Here is a 12,370-nt window from a genome sequence, read left to right on the forward strand (position 1 = left end):
TGAACTGTTTGGATAGAATGGCCTCAGGAGTTGTATTCGAGGCAATCCCGAATGGATGATACCCGCTGGAGTCCTAGCACATGCATGTCGTATACATCCTGTGGAAGTCCAGTATTGATGCGCCACGCTTAATGAATAATATCGTACCCTTGATATGTTTGTCTTTTCTTTCTCTCAATTGAATTTCGACAACACATCCTTTATCTTTCTCACTTCCTCGGCGTCAGCATCTTCTCCAGGCATTGTGATGGCCGCGGAGTGAAACCATTCTATTTTGGTCCTCCTCTTGAGATGTTCAACGTTGGTACTTCTGACCCCACCGCCAGCAATCAATGAGACTTTTGGACGGCACACCTCTTGCAAGTAACGGAGAACACCAGTCCCTTCCTGCGCGGTCTTCTCTCCGCCACTTGTCAAGATGCTCTTGAAACCGCATTTTGCAACGGTCTCCACGGCTCTCTCTAAATCGCCTGTTTCGTCGATTGCACGATGAAACGTGCAAGGAAGCGGAGCAGAAATCTCGACCAGCTCGCGGGTACGAGCCTCGTCTACAAGTTGATTGGCGTCCAAGATGCCAAACACGAAGCCGCTAGCAACAGGCTTAAGCATCTCCAGCTCTTTTTTCATGAGCTCAAACTCTTCGTCGGAGTAGTTGAAGTTGCCTCCCCGTGGCCGGATCATAACATTGATCGGGATCGTGACTTCCTTCCGTACATCCTGCAGCGTGGTGAGGGAAGGCGTTACCCCGCCAGCTGCGTAGTCGGCACACAGCTCGATTCGATCAGCTCCGGCTTGAGCTGCTGCGATGGCCGAAGTAGCATTGAAGCAAGCTATCTCAAGCATTATCGTGTTTGTGGGACGGGAATTGGATGCGTGGGGTGAAAAGAGCAGGTGGGCTATGGTGCTAAGCTGGCAGCGGGCTAGTGCGACAAGTAGATTGGCTGACGACACGACTACGCTCACGATAGCATGAAAATCACACTGCCAAAATCTTGGTAATGAGATGAACCACAGGATTCATGCTGTCAAAATGCAAAAGAAAATAATAGACTCAAGCAGCAAGACCTAGCACTGCCTCTCAGAGCGCACATATAAAGCCGAGTTCACCATGATTAACTTCTGTGTTTAGAGGTCCACGCCGTCACCTCACCTCACCGTTCATTCCCCTATAAAGTACGAACGGGCTCACTTCATCGCAAACGCGACGTGAAGGTGAGTTCAAAGCTGCCGATTTCCCATCCCTCCGTGCCCTTAACTACCTCACCACCACCTCCTCTTGCTCTTGACCAGACCTTGCACACCACATCCACTTCTACGCCAGAGACGTATAACACCTTCACACAAGCTCCCGCAAAACCCATAAAATATCCCCAAGATGTCAGATGCCGAGACCAAAACCCCCAACAAGACCGGCGCAAGCGGTGCCGCCTGGTCTGAAGGCGAGAAAGTATGTTCCCTCCACACCCCATCCAATCCCAATCGCACCAGCTAACCATACCACAGATCGCATACCTCATCGTCCTCTGTGAAAACGAAGGCAAGATCGATGCAAAGATCGGCGTGAGTGCTCTCCTCCCTCTTACACTACCCACCACTCACGAACTACCACCTCAAACCCCAAATCCGCACTCACCAATGTAACTTAATTCTGACAACCCGGCAGAACGCGCCCATCCCCGCCGGCCGCTCCATCATCTCCTGCAAGAAACTCCTCGTGCGCCTCAAAGAGAAGCACAAAGACGACATTGTCAAGATCAAGAACGGTCAGGCCTTTGCCCCTGCCGCTGCTGCTGGAGGCGACGCTGCTGCCACGCCTGAGAAACCCAAGCCCAAAGCCACACCCAAGAAGCGGAAGAGCAAGGTTGATGTCGAGGCCGGTGAGGATGGTGGTGAAGCAGATGGTTCTCCAAAGAAGAAAGCTACGCCCCGGGGTCGACCAAAGAAGAAGGTTGAGGCCAAGGAGGAGGTCAAGGAAAAGGAGGCGCTTGTAGATGAGGATGTGCTGGAGGATAGGTCTGAATGATACGCACTACGCCACGCAAGTATGCGTCGGGGACGTCTATCAGAAGATGTGTGACTGAGTGATCCACACGGCAGGCTCCACTAGGGGCGTAGGCAGTCTGAGAGCGACTGTGTTCTTCTTCCCGCTTGGGGGAAGGGACTGGATCTGGACTGGATTGGGAATTGGGTCATTTGTCACCCGAAGGGGGATCCAAAGAGCACGTCTGGGAATAATTTCAGATGAATGAATCCATGCCACTCTGTTACTTCTATCGTTCATACGCTACATCTTACACAGCTCACACCCATCCCTCTTCTCCAAAAAACCATCCTACTCCTCCCCCGCCTCAGCCTCCAACTCATCCGGACCCATCTCCTCTCTCGCACCCCCATCCCCACACTCATGAATAATCTTCTTCCAGCCCAACGGCTGACTTGCATCCTTGACATGCTCAATAGTAGGAAAGTAGTGTTCATTCTTCTTCATGGTCGCAACCCACGGCACATTATCAAACGTCATGACCTTCATGCGGAAGTACTCGTTATCCTTGATCTTCTTGATCTCAGTGAGGAACTCAGAGAGGTTGGGCGTGGGCACGTTGTTGACGTGAGTGACAAAGTTGGTGGGCGCGAGGCCGTACATGTAGGCTGGGGAGCCGCGGGCGCGCGACGAGATGTAGACGTCGGAGTGGATTTTGCTGATTTGTTGGCGGACGGCTTGGTGCGGGCGGTGGAAGGTGGCGCCGCAGAAGCTGACGAGGCGGTCGGTTTCGAGGTCTTCGGTTGCGACGGTCGAGACTTTGATGGTCTTCTCCTCGCGCTTGCGCACAACGACGGCGTCGAGGAACTCGTTGTTGTACATGACGTCCAGATCGGGGGAGCGGGTGACGAGCTTGCCGTTGAGCGTGAGTAGGACATCACCTTCGTTGAGACCGTCGCCGTGGCCGGAGTCGACCTTGCGGACCATGAAGAGCTGGTGGCGCTCTGGGTCGGCTGTCTCGGTCTTCTCGATCCATTCCTCTGAGACACCCATGACGCGGGCTTGGCTCATTTGCACGGTCTGGAACTCGACGTTCAGGATACGTAGCTTGGGCGTGTTGCCGCCGCGGATCTCGTTGAGCACTGGCAGAAGGTTGGGTGTCGCAAGACCGAGGTGATACTCAACATCCTTTCCGCTGTGTGATGTCCGCTCACCCAGGTATGAAAGCCAGAGAGCCTGGACGGTGCCATCCTCCGCGACGAGCACACCAGATCCACTATGCGAAGCTTGGTTTGTATCCACGGTGATGGCGTCGAAGTTGGTCGCGCGGTACCTCGGTGTAATTGCGCTGGCTGGGATCGCGACTGTGGTGATATCAGTGACAACAGTCTTTGCTACGACAGGTCGGAAGTTCTGGTTGATGCCGAAGAAGATGGTCTCGGCTCCCTTCTTGATGAAGTCGGTGGCAAACTTGGGTGTCTTTACAGGGGCGTTGACAAGAGAAGCATCGTATTTGACGATAGCATAGTTCTGCAGTGGGTGCATGAAGACAACCTTGGCATCGACAAAAATGCTGTCAGCGATGATCAACGAGATGTCGCAAAGGTCATATGGCAGGATTGCTCTTGAGACGAGGACGAGACCCTGTTCAGCGTCGACAACAAGACCGTAGCCCTGTTTGTTCATCTTAGGAAAGCCGTCTAGCTTAATGGGCATAGAGACATGAACGCGGACGAAGCTGCGGACGATGTCCACAGCCTCGGGATAGCTTGAGCTCATCTTGACGAAGTTCGCACGGCGAGGAACTGGGGGCACAGATGGAATGGCATCGGCAAGGGGCTTGAAGTCCCACAGGCCAGTTTCGTCATTACGTGTTGCTACCCGAATCTTTGCATGCCAATGCCTGTCGACAGAAGTAATACTAGTGTTCGCAGTGTGCAGATCGCGCAGATGCTTGTACATCATAACCACTCGCTTGCGATCTGGGATCTTCTTCATGACTTGGATGAAAGTGTCAAGGTCGGGTGTTGGCTGGTTGTCAACTTCCTGAATCAACCACCCTGATGTGTAGCCGTCAGCGAACCTAAAGGAGCCCGCTGCCTCGCAGACGTATACACCTGCGTTCTTGAGCGAGATAGCGTAAAGACGCGCTTGCTGGTACGAGAGGTCGTGGAAAGACGCGCCTGCGACGGAGACGAACTTGTCGGGGGTGATGGCATGTAGGTCGCCAACGTCTAGCTCGACGTCCATGTTCTCTCCAGCACGCTGTATGGTCACAGAGATGGTCTTGCCAACGTTGTCGTCAAGGATCGCATCGAGTCGGACGAACTGTGTAAGCAATTCTCCGTTGACGCGTAGGAGAAGATCACCTTCTTCGACCTTGGTAGATGCGGGCCCTTGAGGAAGGACGACCTCAGCTACGAGCATGCCTGTCTCCTTGGGAAACTGAGTGCGGATCTCCTTCTCCAGCTCAGGCGAGAGACCCAACCTCCGGCACTCGTCGAACGGCTTGAGTATCCACTGAGTCTGAATGGTGCCTCTGGTGACATGTTGGCTTTGGCGGATGAGCTCGAGAGCCCGTAGCGGTCGGTCTAGCGGCAGGAAGTAGTCGGTCGCAGCACCGTCAGCACGTCCACCGGCTTGCAGCGCAACAGCAAATCCGTCGCGGTCAACGACAGGACTGCCAGAAGAACCTCCACTCGCTGCCGCTGCCGCCTGGATGTAGTTGGTGTTGAAGTCGGAGTAGCCTTCGCCGTATTCGGGCGCATTGCGATCCAGCCGACTGATGACACCCGACAAGATACTGAGCTTCTCTCCGGCATCGTTACCAACGACGCGAATCTCGACACCGACCTTGGCATTATCGGGGCGCAGTTTGAGGGCAGTGACGGGCATGTACTTGATCTTCTTGGGGTCGAAGCGCAGGATACCGAAGTCGTGGACGGGGTCGCGGTAGACGGGGTGGACGTCGCACTCCTCGTGGTTGTCGAATATGCAGTAGCCGATGAAGGGGCCGGCGCCGACCACGTGCCTGTTGGTGAGGATGTAGCCCTTCTCGGCGTCGACGACAAAGCCCGTCGCCTCTGAGCTGATGGCCGGATCCGTGTCGAACGAACACGTCTGGCAGAAGTGTATCGACACGACGCTCTTGACCACGTTCTCTATCGTCCGCTGCCATTCTGCCGTGTCCTGCCCCGTGACGGCGGTGATGTGCGCTGACGAGGGGAGGACCTCGGGGGAGCTGTGGGCGCTGTACTCGCTGCGCGCATCGTCCATGGGCTCCTCCAGGTCGGGCGAGTGCGACATGACGCCGTTTGAGGTGTGCGAGTCTACTTCGGGCTTGATCTGCTTGTTTGGGCGGTCGGTTGCGGGCGAGGTTGGCGGTTGCTTGCGCTTGCTTGTGCCATTTTGTTCCATTGGCAGCGAGGTATTTATAGGCGGCGACGTGTGGAGGGAGCGTTTGCCGAGGGGGTGTGCGCTAGAGCTAGACAGCCTCGTGAGGTGCGGCGTGTGAAAGAGGGAGCGCGGGCGTGATGCGGACAACGGTAGGGTGCGTGAAGGTGTCGCAAGGAAGCTTCGTTTGCAGGCGGCGAGTGAGACTCGGCCAAGCAGCATGCCAATCGGGAGGACGCGCGTAAACAAAGGAAGCAGGCGCGATGCGGCTGCTGTGAATTAAATGTAGAAGGCGCAAACAAGAAGGCAAAGAAGGCAATTGATGAGTACGGAATGGCTTTCGATCGGCCAAGGATGAAAGTGCACGAAGAGCCCTGCAGCTGCATGCGCCACGGTCCCCGGTCCCTAGTGCCATCGCGAACGTCAGACTCCGCCCCGAAGGTGTTGAACCATCAACAAAGGTCGTCAGGTGCAGGACAAATCAATTGTGAACATTGAGGTAAACAATAGGGACCATTAGCTGTATGAACTGGTCAAAGACTGTGAGGTAAATCTTCGTGAGGCTTGAAAGCTGACTGCATTCTATAGGTGACATCATTCACCCGTCAATCACGCATTGTTTCAGGAACGCATCTGCACCCGCATCAAAGACGTATCACTTGATTATGGCTAGCTTTGCAATATCTGTTCAGTTGTTCAACATAAGAATTGACCTCGGGAACCTTCCGCCGCATGTCACCTGTCAGGGTCTTGGTGTCACCCACCCACCTGTAGACGCATTGAACGGCCAAGTCTCCGATGAAAGCCTTCCGACAGCACGTCGCAAATAAAACAACTAATACAGCCATCTCAACGTCCTCGTATGATGATCGGTCGGCATCTGAATTCCTTTGATATGTTGAAGGCCTTCATACTTCGGGTTCGCAGAGTCACAAATGGTTGTGATATTCTCGTTCGGGAGTGCCTCGTCGCATGACCACGATAGGCGTTGCAGAGTTTGAAAGTCACTGGGCTCTCTGCGAACCGAATTCCCGATGGAGTGGAGCCTGTGACTGCCTCTAGAGTATTGCTCATCGAAGTTGTTGTTCTGACGACGCGCCCAAGCTGCCCTGATTTGGTATCGTCTAGAATGCTTGCAATATCTCTTGTTTGGGGGTGGTTTTGCACACGCATTGCGGAAGATGTCAATGGCTCGGAACTCTAGGCCGACGGGACCCAAACAAAATGGAAGATGAGTACCCTCAAGTGACTGTTGGTTGCACTTCTCCCTCCGATGATATGCCGAACACCTCTATGGTCTAGTCTGGTACTTGTAAGCCAGAAATTCTCGACTATACTTGGGATATCTCTGGCTGAAATGCTCCCGCCGGAACCACGACCAGGTTCCAGTCTGAGCCAAAAGTGAAATCTCTTCCTCGAGGCTGATATGCAGATCCTGGTATCATGGATGACCTACGGCCTTTCAGTTCCGGTCCAACCGTTTGAAAGGATGTGACTATATTTAGAGCATCAGTGATCGAGAATATACCTCATTTCAGGAAAGGGCCGGATATCCACCTATAGCAGGTGATGGAAGTCAATGACCCAGGAGTCCACATTGTGTCAGCAGTTTGCAGACTTTCGTCTCAGGACCAATGTAGGCTGCAGGGTGTCCAGATTCAGTCCAATCAATTGAACGGTTGTGTAGAAAGTCGATGACCCAGGAGTCTACGTTGGGTCAAGAGTTTGCCAAACTTTGTTCCACGACCAATGTAGACTGCAGGGTGTCCAGGTCCGGTCCAATCATTTGGATGGTGGCAACGAAAGTCGATGACTCAGGAGTCTACGTTGCGTCAAGAGTTTGCAGACTTTCGTCTCAGGACCAAGGTAGACTGCAAGATGTCCAAGTTCGGCTCAACCGCTTGGACAGCTGTGACTATTCTTAGAGCGTTAGTAACCTGGAATCCTGCTCATTCCAGGAAGAAGCTGGACGCCCGCCTATAGCAGATGGGAGTAGTCAAAGATCCAGGAGCCTACGTTGCATCGAGATGTCACAAGACTTTCGTTCTGAGACCCACGTATACTCCAGGGTGTTCCGGTTCTCCCATGCATAGTGTGAATCTGAGTTTGAGTACCCACCATAAACGCCACATAGCAAGGCCTTGAGGCACTCAGTTCAACGCAAAACCTGAGCAGCCTGGAGCCTACATCGACCTTGGACCATATAAGTTGTTAGATTTCAACTCGATGTAGGCTGCAGGGTGCTCCGATTTTCCTGTGCATCGAGTGAATCCAAGTGCAAAACCTGGACAGCGTGGAACCTACATCGACCTTGGACCATCCAAGTCGCTAGTTTTCAACTTGATGTAGGCTGCAGGCCTATTCTCTGACTCAACCGTATGGGGGGCTGTGACGGACTTCAGTGTATTATTAATCGAGATTTGAAATGTGTTGATACGCTGTAGTCTACAAAGCGAAAATCTGGTAGGAGTATACAAAAATACATCATTGGTAGATTGGTGGTTCGGAGGGGTCAGGGGTGTGGCGGTGTGGCGGTGTAGCGCCGGCAAATCGTACCATGGATGCGTTCAGGGGCCTGTGCGCGGGAGTGGCCTGTGCGCGCGGAGCAATAACTCGCGTTCTGAACTCCTCTCTCCTCCATCAACTCTACACTCTTCTCTCACCACACCACATACTTGAAGCCACACCACAAATCACCACAATGACTTCATCAATCTTCTACAAGTTCAAGAATTCAAGGGAAAGCGAGCGCATTATCTTCAACGGCACCGATTTGAGCGTTTTCGAGCTCAAGAAAGAGATCATCAGCGCAAGCGGCCTGGGCGATGGCTCTGATTTCAACTTGCACATCTTCCCGCAAGATGAACCCAATTCTGAGCTCAAGGACGATACCACTTTAATCCCGCGCTCATCCACAATCATAGCAATTCGGCGTCCTGCGCCAAGAGGACAAGGTCGAGCTGCCCGCTACGTCACCGGCAAAGCGCCTTCACGCGCAATCTCTTCACAATCCAAGCCAGTTCCCTCTCTACGTGGTGGTCATATCGAAAATGCCGAAGATCCTGAAGCCGCATTCTTGGCCGAATCAGCAATTGCCTGGGATGCACAGAAAGAGGCACTTTCGAACGCAAAACCGGTCTATCGAAAAAATGCCTCCAAGAATGTTGTTGTCCCTTCACATCCTCCCCCACCCGGCTATGTCTGTCGGCGCTGCAACATCAAGGGCCACTGGATTCAAGCCTGCCCAACCAACGACGATCCCGATTTCAAGCCTGTTTTCCAAGCCAAACGTACTACTGGAATTCCTCAATCTTTCTTGAAGAAAGTTGAAAAGCCAGTCGACGAAGAAGCTGCAAAGGGCATCATGTTGAACGCCGACGGAGAGTATGTTCAGGTCATGGCAGATACCAAGACCTGGAATAAGTTCCAGGAAAAGACCAATATATCTCGCCAACAAGCCGCCAACGCTGATGCAGCAAGCAAAGAGCTTGCTGAACGCGGTCTGCAATGTCCGCTCGACAATCAGAGATTCGTCGACCCAGTCAAAACCCCTTGCTGCGGCAAGACGTACTGTCGCGAATGCATCGACAATGCGCTTGCAGACGGTGACTTAATTTGTCCGAACTGTGCGAAGGAAGACGTTTTGATGGATGACCTCGTCGCCGATGACAAGATGGTCAAGTCTCTCAGGGAATACGACATTGAGAAGGCAGAGAAAGACAAGGCAGCAAAGGCAGTCGCATCAACAAATGAAACAAGTTCTCTATCAATTGCTACTGACACCGCATCTCCTTCTGTCGCAAATGACGAAACAACTGCTTCCGCCACTGCTACTACTACTGCAGCGGCTGACGAAGTCTCCGATACTGACTCAACCTCTTCAAAGAAGCGCAAGCAGCCTCCCACAGACATCAAGCCTCCCACCGCGCCGAAAGCCATGCGTCAAGCCGCCGACCCCGCCTCGAAGATGGAACAAGACTTTATACAACAGATGGAGATGCTCAAGAACACACCGATGGGCGCCATGGGAATGCAGATGGGTATGCCTATGCAAATGGGTATGCCTCAGCAGATGAGCTTCCCGAACAACTTTCAGAACGGCTACCAGATGGGCTTCCAGCCGCAGCAACAACAGCAGCAGATGCCGCAGCAGCAATGGTATCCCCAGCAGAACTTCGGCTACGGCGGCCAGCAGCAGTACGGTCAACAGTACGGCCAGCAACAACCTCAGCAGCAACAGTTTGGATGGGGCGGACAAGCGCAGACACAAGGACAAGGACAAGGACAATGGGGCAGCGCGCAGGGCCAGGCGCAAGGGCAGCAAGACCCCAACGATGCGTACGACAGGCAGCCCGTCAACCCTCGCGGTCGCAACCGCAGGTCTCGCGCACCGGACTACCGCTATCTTTGAGCAGTAGGAACGTTTCTAGTCCGCTCTCATCGTATCACGACACTACCACACTCGAAACCACATCACACATCACAACAACGGCTTCATGAACTTTTACGGCGAGCATCGGCATTGGGCAGGCATTCACACGGCGTTACTCTCACCTTTACGACAAGCGACCATGGGCATGCATCAAGGGCGGACAGGGAAATACCGGTTCAGCATGGAGCGAGGGCGTTTTTGACATTTACCTGTCCACGGCGTTTCTGGGATTATTTTGACTTTTTATCGGGGTGTTTCTGAGATCGCTTTGGCTCTCACTCGGCGTTTCTGGGATTACATTTGACTTTTTTCTGCGTGCTTTACGGACTTCACATTAGTTAGTTATCATGAAATGCATACCACAAAACACACAATATTACACCTCTTCTGCTTTGTTCTCTGTGAAGATAACGCGAAAGGCGGTGCGGCGTGCAGACTACATGGGTTCACGAGTTCATCAGTTGCGAAGTGCTAGTGCGATGTAGCTCTTACGCTTCATACTCATCGCCAGTCCAAGAGGATCACTACTACATATCTGATAACCCCATATCGACTACATGGGCCCACAGTCTCATCAGTTGCGACGTGCTCGTGCGAGGTAGCCCTTACGCTTCACTACCATTATCCGTCTAAGAGAGTTAGTGTTACATATCTAATTATCTTATGTTAACTACATGGGTCTACGATCTGTCATTCGTGATGTGTGAATGGCATATAGCCACCAGCCTTCCCCGTCATCATCCATATAAGAAAGTCATTCTCATCTACCGGTTACCCTACACAGGCTACCTAGTTCTATGATAGATCATTTGCGATGTAGCAGCGTCATGCGGCCACCAGAAAACACACCTTATCGTACCCTGTCCGAGAGGTCTCTTGTCTACTTCTTTACCGCACAAAGGCTACATGAGTGGACGATGTATCGTTTATAACGAGAGAGTATTATGTAGTCGCCAAACACCACGATCATTATGTCCCATTCGAGCGGTCTTGTGTCTGCTTATCGATCCCACATATGCTACATGGGTTTACACCATGTTATCTGCAATATGTGAATGTGATGTAGCCGTCAGGCCTCCTTGCCATCATGCCGCATTCGAGGGGTCTCCTGTCTACTCAGATACCCTACACAGGCTACATGAGTCTACGATCTATCATTTACAACTTGAGAATGGCATGTAACCATCAACCTCCACTGTTGTCATGTACCATTCGAAGGGTCTCCTGTCTTCCCCGACACCCCACACCCTACCCTTCATCCATCCTACGACCTCATCCTGATACTGACATGCATTCCCTGCTTAGATAAGGCTCACTCTCGGTGCGGTCAGACTGCGGTGTTAATGTCGTTGCGAGTACGCTGTGTGGTGCACAGAGTAGGAATGCAGTGTCGATTGAGCGCCTTCGGGTGTCACTAAGACATTAGATATCGTGAAGGGGTCAGGTCGACACGATAGGGGTAAGGGATTGCGGAAACTGTAATTCTCTTCTCCTTGCTCATGCTGCAAATCTCTGCGCTGTGTCATGTGGATGCCATGGTATTCGGGAGTGCTGTGAGGACAGCCCCTATTCGGTTCTTTCGTGTCCATTTCTTGTCTCAATTTAACATGGAACTACACTTGTCTGATCAAATACGCATATCAATACTACCTTCTCGGGCCCGGTTTGTATGTAACATCCAGTCTAATACGATGTTAGAAGGTGCAGGCATCATTCACGCCGAAAAGACTGGGCTTGCGAAGATGGAGATGCAATTCGAGCAGATAGACGGTATAGTATAACGATGAGTCCATTGGGACTTCTCATATTGAAGCTTGAGATAGGTTTTTGCAGTAATGTGTCTGGAAGATTATAGATCTTCAGGAGCGTTCTGGGGGTGTGATGGGAAAAAGACTCGAGATGGTTTGGCCACGCGTGTTGTCGCAATGCAATGTGGATGCGCGGGGTTGCGTACGGATGTCGCTACTCCATGTTCAAGTATGTATGCCAAATGGTGTGCGCAACGCCAATTTACATCTCGTATAAGTTACGCTATCTGGTAAGAGCGTGGCGAAGAAGCGCAAAGAACGTATGATGTGCACAACTCTAGGCATCGCATGCGAGTCTCGTAGGCGGCCATTAGTCTCGAGTTTTGGCGATGCTGATGTGAAGCACGATATCTACGTTCCCCACTGAGCACGGTTAAGAAATGCGAGAGACATGTACTACAGAAAAGACTAGGTTAGGATCGCAATCTTATTGTTTAGTGACCTCGAGACGACGTTGCAAAAGGCTGGCTGTGTGTGTATTATGTGCAGCGCAGACTATCTGCAGAGTACTCGGGGACCTAAGGCTTGTTATTCGCGATATATTAGTAAGATTCCGAATATGCTAAACAAGAAGTGGTCGAGCGGCCTCGTGCCCAGGTGATGCTGATGACTGGAAGAGGCAGCCACAACTCCTAATGAAGTTTAGGCTCGCAACACTCTACTATCTATGGGTCGCTTCTCCATGCTCCACTCCACTCACTATCTCTCGCATCACGATGGAAAGTCTATATCGCGTTCTTTGATGCCTGTCGACAC

At 52.2% G+C, this 12,370-nt stretch overlaps 4 protein-coding genes across 4 annotated transcripts; 2 read left to right on the forward strand and 2 right to left on the reverse strand.

The window, feature by feature from the left end:
- Nucleotides 1-174: 174 nt before the first annotated feature.
- On the reverse strand, nucleotides 175-843 carry J4E92_003927 (uncharacterized protein; the record flags this gene model as incomplete). The annotated part of the gene is made up of 1 exon (XM_051495320.1): nucleotides 175-843. One exon carries the CDS (start codon nucleotides 841-843, stop codon nucleotides 175-177), a length of 669 nt encoding a protein of 222 aa, XP_051354339.1.
- A 532-nt stretch (nucleotides 844-1,375) lies between these two features.
- On the forward strand, nucleotides 1,376-2,023 carry J4E92_003928 (uncharacterized protein; the record flags this gene model as incomplete). The annotated part of the gene is made up of 3 exons (XM_051495321.1): nucleotides 1,376-1,447; nucleotides 1,504-1,560; nucleotides 1,664-2,023. 3 exons carry the CDS (start codon nucleotides 1,376-1,378, stop codon nucleotides 2,021-2,023), a joined length of 489 nt encoding a protein of 162 aa, XP_051354340.1.
- A 309-nt stretch (nucleotides 2,024-2,332) lies between these two features.
- On the reverse strand, nucleotides 2,333-5,398 carry J4E92_003929 (uncharacterized protein; the record flags this gene model as incomplete). The annotated part of the gene is made up of 1 exon (XM_051495322.1): nucleotides 2,333-5,398. One exon carries the CDS (start codon nucleotides 5,396-5,398, stop codon nucleotides 2,333-2,335), a length of 3,066 nt encoding a protein of 1,021 aa, XP_051354341.1.
- A 2,677-nt stretch (nucleotides 5,399-8,075) lies between these two features.
- On the forward strand, nucleotides 8,076-9,785 carry J4E92_003930 (uncharacterized protein; the record flags this gene model as incomplete). Its single annotated transcript, XM_051495323.1, has 1 exon — nucleotides 8,076-9,785. One exon carries the CDS (start codon nucleotides 8,076-8,078, stop codon nucleotides 9,783-9,785), a length of 1,710 nt encoding a protein of 569 aa, XP_051354342.1.
- Between the last annotated feature and the right edge of the window lie 2,585 nt (nucleotides 9,786-12,370).

This window comes from Alternaria infectoria, assembly GCF_024043175.1.
Source record: "Alternaria infectoria strain BMP 0036 chromosome Unknown scaffold_5, whole genome shotgun sequence".
Taxonomy (NCBI): domain Eukaryota; kingdom Fungi; phylum Ascomycota; class Dothideomycetes; order Pleosporales; family Pleosporaceae; genus Alternaria; species Alternaria infectoria.